At 34.5% G+C, this 13,984-nt stretch overlaps 1 protein-coding gene across 1 annotated transcript in view; it reads right to left on the bottom strand.

Annotated features, from left to right (window-relative positions):
* Positions 1-8,177: 8,177 nt before the first annotated feature.
* The window catches only part of ADAM10 (ADAM metallopeptidase domain 10), a 111,529-nt gene continuing 105,722 nt past the window's right edge, over positions 8,178-13,984 (bottom strand). The window contains exons 15-16 of the mRNA XM_033108452.1: positions 11,724-11,850; positions 8,178-9,786 (exon numbers count right to left, since the gene is read on the bottom strand). Of these exons, the coding sequence (XP_032964343.1) occupies positions 9,692-9,786; positions 11,724-11,850 (222 nt within the window). The 3' untranslated portion in view covers positions 8,178-9,691. The remainder of the gene's footprint in view (positions 9,787-11,723; positions 11,851-13,984) is intronic.

The following is a 13,984-nucleotide window of genomic DNA, read 5'->3' as shown; positions in this document are numbered from 1 at the left end:
TGCGTTTCCATTTACTGTTTCTTCAAACTGCTTTAGAATACCTGGAGGTGGCCTGCATTCTTCAACAGCTAGTGTTCCATGGGAAAGCACACTTAAATCAGGAATACAGGGAGGGTGCTAGCTAGTTGATTTGGAAGATATGTAAACTGCCTCTAAAGCCAGAGATTCACAAAGTGGGTTGTGTACACATCAAGGTGTGTGTAAAACCACCCACTGGAATGAGGGAAGAAATATAACTTCATTAATTTTGTCATCCCTTAAAATTTTTGCATATTTTAAAACACTCATAGTAGTAATAGTGCACTCATACATTTGCGTAATTCATAAATAAATATTCCCTTATTAGAAGTGTGAATTGAAGACTTTTAAGTATGTGGTACAAGATTAACAAAGTGAGACCACTGTCCCAAGCAGCTGTTTTCATGAGTACCACAGAAGCAGAGCTGCTTGTAAGAGTGAAGGAGAAAGTTAAGGGCCTATCCTCTGAATCTCTACCACCCATTGTCTGTCAGCGCTGTGCTGTAACAGACATGAAACTCCAAGCCCAGCAAGAATTCCGCAAGGAGAACCTGTCCCTGGCTAGAGACCCCACAAAGGTACCCAGCATCTAAGCAGCAATTCCCAAAATGTTTCTGCAGAACCCAGACTCTCTAGAGGAAGAACGAACAGAAGAGGTACCTAGTTTGGGAGCACTGCACACTGTAAGACCCTTTTAGAGATCACAACCAGTGTGACTATAGTAGAGGGTCTAAGAAGGAACTCATTTAAAAAAAAAATCAGTACATGAAAATAAAAGCAAAAACCTGTTTGATTTTAACTCAGCATTTCCATTTGACTCTCGAATCCATGTACACTCCCAACTTTTGTTTTCCTGAATATTTAAGCCCCATGGAACCAGAATTTTGTAGAAAAACTTTATAGAGAAATGTTGACCAGTAGGTTTACTGCAGTAAAATACCATCTACAAAACTTTTAACTTTCACTTTTCATTATGAAATAGTCAAAAAATACCACAATTTAGCTAAAGAAAACACTTGTCTACATGCATGATGCATCGAGGGCCTCCACATTTAATTTCTAATTTGAGCCTTCTGAATCCACTTCTTGTGCCAAGAGTTATAAACTTGTTACTTACTCCAGAGTAAAGCTGTGCTCCAAAGCTAAGCTGTGCTTTTCCCATTTGTGCAAAACATGGTAGGTACGTTTTATATTCTATAAATATAACTGCATATTCGATTTTGAAAGACAATTTCTCTCTGGGGGTGAGAGGAGGAGTTGTGCTACCAGAGGATTTAGAGTCAGAGATGTTAAAAATTAGAAGTATGGGTGTTAGTAATGTGTTGTAATGAGACTAACTTTTGTGCTTATCTTGTGAAATTAAATTCATTGCTTATTTACAAACCAAATACCCTTTATTAAAATACAAATGTTTATTGAACACTTACTATAACCAAGTTCAAGGAAAACAGGGATTACTAAAGCGCAGTCCTGTAGAGAACCAAGAGGGCACAGACAATCCAGAAAGAGGGAAAGGCATACCCTCCGGCCGGAAAACAGACAGCGCGGAAACAGTCAAGGCACGGCACTGCCCTGCAATTACGTCATTTCTGAAAGACTGACAGTGAGTTTGGACTGGAGTGAGACTTTGGTTAGAGCACGTCTGTTAGAGCACACTCTTACCGGAACGCTAAACCTCAGCTCAAGCCTATCTCCTCTGGGAAGTCGGGCTCTCGTGTGCACCTCCTCTGAGAGTTTAGGCACCCTGTATTTGTCTATTTTACAGCACAAATGCCTCTGCATTTTAACTGTTGGGCTCTGTCCACAAACTATGAGCTCCCTGAGAGCACGGATTGCAGTCCCTGGGGGCTGTGGGGACAAAATGCAGTTGATAAGTGAATGGAAGTTGAGGCGGCTAGTGAGTATAGGTGATTCTTTCAAGAGCTTGGCTCAGATGAGGCACGATTACATTACAATGTGGTGTGTGCTGTGACAGAAAGACATACAGAGCTCTAGAGAGCAGCGGTGCAGAGGGACGCCTCGCTCAGCACTAGGAGGTTGGATGTCCCGATCCTGAGTAGATGGTCGTCGTGACACAAGGTGAAAGTTGGAAAAGCCAAGGGCCTATCACAACTCCCACACTGCTGGGACGACATCCGTAAGAACAATAACAAAGTGTAGCACCTGGCAAAGTAGAAGCCTGCACCTCAGTAAATGAGCACAATGCTAAGCAAAAAGTAAAAATCATTTAAAAAAAATACACAAAGGAATCTGAATGGCTGGGTTTACATATAATAAAATCAGGAGCAAATATAATCATGAAACATTATTAAAAACAACGATTTGACCTATTTAACCTCTTTTCAGCCTTCAGATTTGGGCTCAATTTATCACTTTCTTGGGGAAGCATTTCGTGACCTTCCTGACTTGGTCCCACGTCCTCCCTCCGCCCCATCCCTGTGTGACATGCGTGGGGCACCAAGGGCCTTCCAAGCACAGCACTGGCCATGGTTGGAATCGCACATGTGTTCATTCACATAATTATTTGATTAATATCTGTGTCACCTACCAGACAGTGTTCAGTTCAGTACTGTATTCCTATCATGGAGCAGAGGAGCTGGCCCAAACAAATGCTTAAGAAATACCTCTCCAATGAATAACTCAGGCAACCAGTGCACGCAAATAAGCATACGCATACCATAGGAGCCGAAGAATTCCAAACATCCTATGAGAAGATTTCAAGGGAGAGGGAGAAGGGGGAAAAAATGCTTAACAGGGCAATTCACCTAATCAGAGCTGTCATCAACAGGGACTTATGAAAAGTGAAAACTAACTAAAACTAACTACAATCATAAAACTAAATAATTAAAAATTAATCACAACATTTTGACACCTTAATTTATAAAAACTGGCCTTTTCTGTTTAGAAATACAAAGGTTAACTTCCATGCCCAAAAGGCAAAAGAAAAAGTATACATTTAAAATGAAGAATAAAATTGCTTAATTTGTTCAATATTACCAAATAGCTTTCACTTTCCCAAAAGGTTTTCTAAAACTCATGCAATGGAAGCACTTTTTATACAAGACAACCTACGTTATATCAAATTATTCTAATTACTTTTACACTGAGAACAAACAATTACAGGATATCTTTCCACTGCTAGGGATCATTATCATTGAAACGAGAAAGAATAGAATCTAGTTTACTATACCGAGCTACTTAACATTTATTCTAATAAGGGACACACAGGTTAAATGTGGATAACCTGATCACTCTCTGACATGTTTTAACAGAAAATACACATTTTCCTTAAATAGCTAGCAAGCCCCACAAAAACTAGTGAGCAATGAGGAATCCAATGGTGCTTGCTAAGACTGCTGAATGACTGAAAGCTTCAAGCATTCACCCTAGCAGTTGAAATCAATTAATCATTCATTTTAACTGGAGCAGAATATAATTATGTTAGCTTGACTGCTTCAAGTTTAATTCCACTAAAAAAATCATTATTAAAAATCATTATGAATATAGGCCATTATAATGAATTATTGCTAAAATAACAACAGTAATGAATGAGTTTCTATATGAATTTGAGTCACATTTTTAAAAAACCTTTACAGAAAATTTCTAATAAAAACAGAGGGAGAGAAAATAGTACAATGAATCCCCAAGTACCCATCATCCAGCTTTAACAATTATTAACTCATTGGTCAATCTTGTTTCAACTGTATTCCCACACATTACCCAACACCAACTCCTTAATAATTTTTCAGCAAATCTTAAATACCGTATCATTGCATTTTTAAGTATTTCAATTTGCATCTCTAAAAGGGCTCCTTTTGAAATGTAAACACCAAAAATAATTGTAAAAATCCTTAAAACCATCAAATACCTAGTTTTCCTGTTTCCCCAATAATCTCATTTTTTGTTGTTTGCTCAAATCAGGATCCAAATCAGTCCATAAATTGTATTCATAGATGTATCTCTGAAGCCTCTTTGAATCCAGCTCTTTTTTCCTTGCAATTCAGTTGTTGAAGAAACAGGGTAATTTGTCCTATAGTTTTCCAGTCTGGATTTTGCTGATTGAATCTCTCATGGTATCATTTAACATGTTTGTTTCCTGCATTTCTAGTAAAGAGGTGGTTAGATCCAGAGGCTTGATCAGGATCAGATTTGACTTTCGGCAGGACTGCTTCATAAGTGGTATGTGTATTTCCATTAAGAGGCACAAAATGTTTGACTGCTATCTCTTTGTGAGGTTAGCAGTCACTGGTGACCATTGTCTACATCTATTAATCACTGGAGGGTAAAATGGTGATAGTTTTCATTCCTCTTGATCAGCTGGAATATTTAAGAGCATATTTCAAAGGTAACTATGATTTTGTAAATTATTAACTCATGGAGTAAAACATAATGAGCTTCATTCAATCTCTTGCGGATGTTATCCTTACTGATGCTAAAATTATCTCAGCTTTGGCCAGAGGGAAACTGGAAAGGTGCCTCCTCCTGAATCTTCTTTGACAGACCTCCAACAGCTTCCTTGTTTTCTGGTATGACAGTGTTTTCTAGGCTCTTATACATTTCTTTTCCTAGACCTGGAATTAGCCATTTATCCAAGGAAGTCTGGTTTCTTTGCAGAAAATGGTATTTAGAGACCACAATCAAGGCACTATGTCTGACTTTCATTTGAATTATGCCCAAAGCTAATCAAGTCAATTAAGCAGTTTTCTACCATTGTTTCTAATAAATTCATGTGGCTGCATGCATATGAACTTTTAAGCATGGGCTCTCAAATTTATCTATATAATATGCTAATGATGGAAGTATTTTTATATATTAATGGAAGGAGTAAACTTGATACATCTATCGGGAAGACAATTTTTATCAATGATTTTTAAAAAACCTTTAATCCAACAATTCCACTTTTAGAAATTTCTTTTATTATTAGGGTTAGGCTTTTCCTTGTAGGATTATTTAAAACAATGAACAATCTGAAAACCTAAATGTCCAAACAACCAGGGAATTGGTTAATTTTTAAAATGTACAATGCATCCATAGAATGAAATATTTAGTCATTAAAATGATGTAGATATATCAATGTATTGTTAAATAAGAAAGGTGGATTACAGAAGTGTGAGCATTATGCCTTTAACCATATGCATAGGAAAAAGTCTGAGGACTATGTTTCAAAATCTTAACAGTGCAAACTGGGCTGTTCTCGTGTTTCCACTGCTGGTTTATGACCATGTTTCCCTGAAAATAAGACCGGGGTCTTATATAGTAATTTTTGCTCCATTATGGCTTTTTTTCAGGGGATATCTTATTTTTTTCATGTACAACAATCTACATTTATTCAATTACAGCCATGTCATCTTCTGGAACATCGTCATAATGTACTAAATGTGTCCGTCTGGCTGAGAGCTTAACTGGGGATTATTTTCAGGGAAACACGGGATTTGGCTTCCCTGGGTCTGCCTGCTAAGTCAGATACTATACTACTCTTCTATCTGCTTTCCAGTTTCCAGTATTTTGTTCTTGTTATCTCCTCTTCAATATTCCTTGTCCTTCTTGGATAATGCTCTTTTTCTTTCCCTAATCACTGTGATTTTAGGAAAGCCGAGGGTAATAAATATTTTGCTCAACTCTTCTTTTTTACCTATCATTTCATTGCTTTTTATAGGACAGAATAGGTATTCTGAAGAGATTACCAATTATAAAATACATAAATTTCTACTGAAAATAGTGCATACATGTATAATCCAACACACACAAACAACCTAGCAATATAGAACACAAGGGCTCACTTGTATCCTAATAATATAAAGGTTGGATATAGAAACAATAAGGTAAAACTAAACTAGTAATAAATGGAAAAAGAGATTGAAATGCAAGTTGTTTTTAATCAACGACATAAAAGCAGAAACGCTGAAACTGAAGCTGAGCTCGTCGGGCAAACTGATCATCTGTTCAGTTACTCAGAAGTCAAAAATGCTTTTCAGGAAACTATAATTTCTTACAACTTCAGTGACTTCTTTAAAGGTGAACTGTCCCTGGCAATTGCTTTACAACTATACTCAACTTGCTCTCTAGTTACGGCAGACTTTGACCCTTTAAATCTAGATAATGAACATTTCCTCTTATTCTCTGAAGATGGGCTACCCAGTTTTGTAATAATAAATACATTTACTACTCTGACCCTTTTATACTTTTGATTAGAAATAATTAACAAGAAATTTAAGGAATTTCTTGAGGAAAAGCTGCCTCAAGCACAAGAACCCACAATTGCACAGCTGCCACGGACACTAATCTTATCTTTGGAGAAAAACAATCATTACGTCTTAAAATGTACACACCATAGGAAGAGATATAAGAATTTAAGAGTAGTTTGCTCAATTTGGAGAACTCTTCTGTTTTCACTGGTCCGCGAATATGAAAAAAAATGAAGTACCCAAAGCACAAAGTGGTGAAGACACCTCAGAAAACAAGACTGTCAGATAAAGTCTTTCCCTTAAAGAAGTTCTTCCCCAAAGTGTATGATATTGCCCGACACTATGGGGATCACTAAGCCCAGAAGCTGCAATAATTTATTTTACTGTTGATCTTGTTTCTGTGGTGTTGCCTGAATTTAGAAAACTGAAAAAAAATTCTAAACAAAATTTAAGCATTCAAATGTAAGTAAGAATAACAAATCTGTAATCATCTGAATTAATCAATATTGATGGTTTCATAAACAAAATTAAATATACACTTTTAAGTTTCTAAATTAAAGTAAAAAGTATATGGCATGTTTACTCATTTAACAAATACTACTTATTTGTAACTGGCCTCGAGTTTTAAAAAAAGAATTTGGGACTGATTATTCTGCGCAGGCGCCATATTGAGCTTATAATTCTTTTTCTAGATAAGACTGAAATGTAAATTCTCTCCTTATTTGCTACAAATTTGACAAAGCAGGAAAATGAGGCTCAAAATTTTTAAATATACTTATCATTAAACTACACTTTTTAAAATAAATGTGGTACTTAGCATTCAAAACTTTGCACATACATATACAGCATGTCCTCGAATATTGTTTTGTTCAATATTATTTCACTATCACATTGCTGAGACGCTGTAGGATGTTAACTTTTGCTATATCCATCTGTAGTAAAACTGGTTTCAGTAGGCATCATTTCGTTTCAAGCCACAGAACCTATGACCATAGTGAGGACTTACTATAAATAAGACCAGTTTCCAAAATGAGTCAGCTCTTCCACCAAGATGAACACTTTTAAACACATTGAACAGTGATTGGAAATACTGTAAAGCAGTTGAGATTAGTTAAGTGTTTTTAAAATGTTCAGATAGAGAGATATCTAATCATAAAGTTTCACATGGATTCCTAACTAAGAATACAGATATCTGTACCTGTATGGGAAGAGACAATTCTCTTTCTGCTTAACAATCTCTTTGATTTAGTAAGGAAAAGTTGTCTTGTGGGAAGCTTCTTTTGGTAGTTCTCAGAGTGCAAAAAGTATGGAAGCTTCAAGTTTATTTCATCATGTCTATTTATTAATGCATTTCAAGTTTCAAAAAACCTTACATCTTTGCACAATACTTTATTTTTTGCAGTTTTTAGTAAAAATTTCCAAAGTGAACAAAAAGATACTGTATAAAACACAGTGGACATTAAACTGACAGTAGTATTAGATCTCATTTGTCTTGATCCTTTTGTTTTACCACATCTTGATTTGCTGTGGAGAGTTCAGTGCACATCTCTTTTCAGAAAACATTTAACTTAGACTCAAAATAAAATAGGGCAGTGTATACCTGCCAAAACCCTACCACAGGATAACATTACAAGCAAAAAAATGTACATGTTCCAAAGTCTACCACACTCAAGAAGTTACTAAGAACTCTTGCAGAATAAAAGTCACCATTTTAGAAATGCAAACCCACTTCCAACCTTTGCACAGTCCAAAAACAAAGGCATTTAAATGATTTAAAAGCAATTACATACATATCTACCTACTTGTTTGTTTAGAATTATTTATAGTCTATCTGGGGTTTCATGTACAAAATTTGTCTCTAAATCATGTACAAAAAGCTGTATTTTGAAAAAAGTCACCACATACTGTACAAGTTTACAAGGAAGAGATCCCATTATTTTCTCTAGCATTTTTGGCCTTGCTGGCTTGCGTCACATTATGAGAATGATTGTGTAAACCTTATACTCTTAAGAAAAAAAAGGAAAAAAAAAAAGAAACCAAAACACAGATTTTTTTTCAACTTTCCCTAAATTTGCCTCCTACGTGAGGCCAGGAAAATCATAGCTGTTTATGTCTAATTTAAGTGATGCAGTTGGAAAACAGAAGCAATAAATATATCACAAGCTTAAAATATTCTTGTAATGCCCCCTTCCATTCCTGCATAGCAATAAGTCTGTTAATACATTAAATGCTTTTGCTTTCTTTCTTTAAAAAGCCATTTACATCTGTTTAAAAAATAAATTTGGAATGGGACATTGTGCTGTTTCACCTCCACTGCTGTTAAAATATTTAGGAAAGAAAATGTCAGAAGGCCTATCTAAATTTTAACTACTAGTTGAGCAAATCACTCTTCTTTAGTGGTTACCAATGATCAGTGATGATGTGCAGAAAAAACTGTTCAAATATTTTGATAAAGACACAGCTTTTCTTTTCCATATCAGACAAAAACCAAAAACATAATTAGCATACTTTAGATATATGGAAAACACAAATAAGAGGTTACAAATAAAAAGAATCATTTCATTGACATAATTTCTAACAAAGCATGAATAAATTTCACCTACCAATTCAATACTGGAACTGAATTAGAAAGTCTACAATAAGTAAGCAGAAATCAGACACTTACATAAAGAACTAACTCTGAAGTAGTATGCTGCATCTGTCCAGTTTGCACAACACTTCACTGTGTTCTTCAGCGCCGTCACTCAATGTGCTCTTAGCAGCCATTTGATAAAGACAAAATGAATCAGAACCAACTCCATCATAAGAAAAAGGTAAATTGATTCTCATTTCAAAACTGCCTGTGTAAAGCATTACAGAATCCTGGACCACTGAATACCACCATTCTCTGTTATCCTGAGTATGTCAATTAAACAGTAATTTTTCATTAAGAGCGGAAAAATTTTATAATACAAAGAAACATCCATATTGCAATTTGTTTACAATTGCACACAGAAGTACAGTGTACGTAAGAAATACATGTCTGCATATAACAAGGTATGTACATTGGCAAGTGATGTCTCCAATGTTGAGGTGGTCGAGCCTCCTAGCCTTGATTGGCAGTTAAAAAAAAATATATATATATATTTCAATTTGTGATAAAAGTTTATCGAGAGCCAAGTTTGCCTGCAAGTGAAGAAAATGCAGCAACAAAGAACAGGGAACACGGGGCACATAATAATATTCTAAGACTTTGTGCCATTAGGTTAAAAATACCTGTTCGTAAGAAAATTGGGTTCCTTTTTCACCCCCCACCCCCCAACCCCAAATTGGAATTTTCAGGCTTTAAAATTAAGTAATTCCACCTGGTCTGAGGACTTGATCTCTTGCCATTTTTTTTCTTCAACTGTTATTTGTGAGGGTTGAGTTTGGGGATGATTTAATAGGTGTCTCTTTGGAGTGAAGTTTCCCATTGTAGGCACTAGGAAGAACCAAGGCAAAAGCTGCAGTTAACGTCTCATGTGTCCCATCTGATAACTCTCCCGGGGCCGCTGACGCTGGGGTTGCTGAATGGTCTGTGGAGGTCTCCTCCTCTTTAAAGTGCCTATGAGTTACAAACAAAAGTAAAATAGATTTACTGTCAACTTTTCCATCTTTGAAAACAAAGTTGCCCTATCAATAAGAAAGGTTCCAGATTGGGACTATCCCATAGAAATATAATATGAGCCATATATTTAATTTAAAATTTCAGTAGCCATAATGAAAAAAGCTTTTTAAAAAGGTAAAATAATTTTAATTTTTTTTATTTCATTTAATCCAATATAGTCAAAATATTACCATTTCAAGATGTAATAGATATAATGAATTGTTAATGAAATACTTCATTCTTGTTTGTATACATATCAGTCTTCAAAATGTGATATGCATTTTTAAATTCATTTACTTACTTTTTTTATTAATTTCAGGTGTACAAAACAATATAATAGTTAGACATTTACACCCCTCACAAAGGGATACCCCCCAATCTACTACCCCTCTGACATCATTTATATCTGTTACAATACTATTGACTCTATTCCTTATGCTGTACTGAATGTCAACTATAATTAAATACACACACACACACACACACACACACACACACACCAGGGGTGCTAAAAAAATGTACAAATGTACATACATTTTAAGAGGCGTTATCTATGTATTACACTTTTTGAAGTTGAATTGACCCTGACACTTCTGATGAATACTGACTAGTTATTTTGTAGAATATAATGATTTATCGGTATATATTATTACAATTTTAATAGTTTTTTTCCTTTCTTGAAATGTGTATACATGTTTTTGGCACCCTTTGTATATAGTTTGATATGCCTTTTATATTTACAACACATCTCAACTGAGACTAGCCACATTTCAAGTACTCGACAGCCACAGCTTATCAGAATATGGATTCTGTAGACAGAATCCATGATGAAAAAAATTACTGAGTGTCTTTGAGCAAATGACGTAACCTCTATGAAACTCAAATGCCTACCTTGTCTGTAAAACAGGGATAATAACTAACTCATATAGTCCATTGTGAAAATTATACAATTCACATGTAAAAGTGCTTAACAGTTTTTGTGAGGGTTCAATAAATGACAGCTATATAAATTTTTTTTAGTTTTTAAAGGTGGAATTTGCTTAAAGTGAAATCAAGTAAGAGTTGTTTCACTGAATGTGGCTACGGTTGGTAACGTACATAAAAAGTGTCATGTGGCCCTTGGAAATCCCTAAGAAACTGACATCAGTTCCAGAGGGCTAACATTGTAAATTTACAAAAAACAATGATATAAAAATCGAATTTCCTGATTCCCACCAAGATATAATCCCAGTATGAATACTGGGGTCTCTTGCCCCAAGATAGGTAAATACAGAACAACAACTGAGGGACAATGGAGAAAATTGTAAGAAATTCCTAGTTCTAATCTACTTTCTGCAGGGTAGTGGATTTGGCCTGAGGCAAGAGGCTTCGTGAGAAGTGCTGTGTCTCCCTGAGAGGTAAAGAGTGAAGAGCAAATTTAGGAGTTTTTTCAGAGACAAGAATGGTTATTTGGTGAATGAAGCCTCCACCCTAGGGAAAATGAGCTTATGTTCCAGAAAATATTTGATGAGCATGAACATTAAAAATAGTAACAGAAGCACTGCCATTAAATAGAAAAACCAATCATTTAAAACTATCCTAACTATTGTAATTAAAAAAAAGGAGTTTAGAATATGACAACAAAGACAAAAAAACAAGAACCAAACAAAAATAAAACTTTCTAGGTCTAAATATTTTTAGATACTCAGGACAAATTAGCATTAAATTGGCAGCTATTAGCTAGATTGGATTCATAAAAAACACACTTAAAAGTCAACTAAATAATTCACCCAGTAATCCCAATCTCAAGGAGAAAGTACTATAAAATTAATTACCAAAGACTCATTTGTAATTCAATTCTACCTGCCAAATGATTCCGAGTTATAAATATATATACCTTGCTCAAATTGTCTTACCTGGAAGAGGTTTAGGAGGAGGCAACTTTGGATTACTACTTGGAGTATGAACACTGCATATTTTAATAAATCCAGCCATTAACATGATAAGGGCAATTCCCATAAGTAATACTGCCCACCAATTAGCCTGGAAATAAACAGATTTTCTACTGAGAAAAACTATAAAATACTTTAAAATATTTTATATTATATAAAATACAGAATAGAATGTATTACATTTTAATTTTTAAAGAACATCTGTTGGTTGGGAGTTACATAGATATCACATATATGCACATGTATATTAATTTCTTTAAATATAAAAAAAATATAAAAAACAAAAATCACCCATAATTTCACTTCCTAGGAAAAAAATCCACTCAATCTAATTTCCTTTTCCATCTATTTTCTATATAACTGTCATACATATTGGATAAACATACATGCAAAACTGGGGTCTTCCTGAATGTAGTTTATATTGTATTTTCCCGTGTTATTAAATATTTTTTAGTTTGAATATTTCCCTCTTTTTTTGGCCTATTACTCTTACAGACTATGTTTTGTTTGCTTTTATATTCTCCACTTACTTAGAAAGTATGTTACTTACTTTAAATTTTACTACTGGACAGAATTTTTAAAAACAGTCTCTATATTTTTTCCTAATCATCAAAGTTAAGACTAAAATCCTATCTTTTTTGAGACCCTCTTTATCTGTTATTCTATTTCATTTGGAATTTCAGACCCAGACTACTGAAGGAAATTACTGTTATATGATGTATCTTAGTTTTCATTATATTATACATATATCTTGTAGTATCTATTATATATTCATTTATTTAAAGGTTAATAGTCTTTTTTAATATAAAAAATGGAAAGATATACACATTTTAGAAGCAGGCAAACTTTACCCAGTCTAAGAAGGAACTAAAAATTTTACTTCTAACTTAAACCATATTAAACAAATCAATTAGCCAAACAAAAAAACCTTCAAAAATTATTGGTGAAATCTTATTTATAGAAAAATCACTGTTTCCATTCTTAATAAATTCTAAGTCTATTTTGCAATTCAAAATATTCAAATTTTGTTTAAGATAGCATGTACTAATAAACATCATACAAAATAGTTGCAACTTTAAAACAATGAACTTTCACATCGACTTAACACAGATTGTTATAATACCTATATAGTAATTGCTAATCATTGCCAATAAAACTCTCATTTAAGAAAATTTCCTATGATCTAAGGTCTTGTAATAAACAGCCTACTCCTTCTATACTGTTCTCTTTATCCCACAATACACCAAGCCACTCTTCCCACGTGTGCATAAAGCCTTTCCTACATATACACAATTTTTAATTTGTTTAATTTTGATGACTCTCAAACTCATAGAAAAGTTGCAAGTATAATACAAAGAACTTTTTAAAATCTGGAACCACCTGAGAGTAAGTTGCTAGCATGATGCCCTGTTACACCTGAACATCTTAGCACACGGTTTCTACAACATAAGGGTGTTTTCCTAGATAACCACAACACAATCATCAAAATCAGGAAATTAGCACTGATACATTACTACCATTTAATCCTCAGACCCTGTTCAAGTTTTGCCATTTGTCCCAATACCATCCAATTCAGAATTATATGTTGCACTTAGCTGCCATGTTTCTTCAGTCTCCGGACAAACAAAACAAATTCCAGTCTTTCCTTGGTTTGTGTAACCTTGACACTTTTGAAGATTATAGGTCAGTAATTTCACATCTGAATGTCCCTCAATATGGGTTTCTCACATGTTTCCTTATGATAAGATTCAGGTCATACATCTTTGGTAAGAATATCACAGAAGTGATGGCTGGGTTCTTCTCATTGCATTCTATCAAGTGACACACGATTTTGATCTTATACTGATGATCTTAACTTGATCACTTGATTATTAGCAGCCAAACTTTACCATAAAGATACTCTTCTCTTTTGCAGTCAATGAGTATTTTGTAGGAACATAGTTTGGAACTATGTCAATATCCTGTCCTTCATCAAACTTTTAATTTATTCATTTATTTATTCCCTCGTGGTTTCCTATTTTATTCAATGTGTTATAATCTACTACTATCATTATTTTGTCTTCTGGACATACCCCCACCATTCTCTGAGCACTTTACTTCATGACATAAAGTAAAATTTCTAGGTTCATCTTGTTCTTTCCATGCCCCAGCCCTGGAATCAGCCATTTCTCCACGGAGTCCTGATCCCTTTTAGAACTGCCTTCCTATGCAGACACCCTCCGCAC

The sequence above is a fragment of the Rhinolophus ferrumequinum genome, chromosome 6 (genome assembly GCF_004115265.2).
Source record: "Rhinolophus ferrumequinum isolate MPI-CBG mRhiFer1 chromosome 6, mRhiFer1_v1.p, whole genome shotgun sequence".
Taxonomy (NCBI): domain Eukaryota; kingdom Metazoa; phylum Chordata; class Mammalia; order Chiroptera; family Rhinolophidae; genus Rhinolophus; species Rhinolophus ferrumequinum.
Note: the sequence above shows the minus strand (reverse complement) of the source record. Positions and strands in the feature narration are given on the sequence as shown.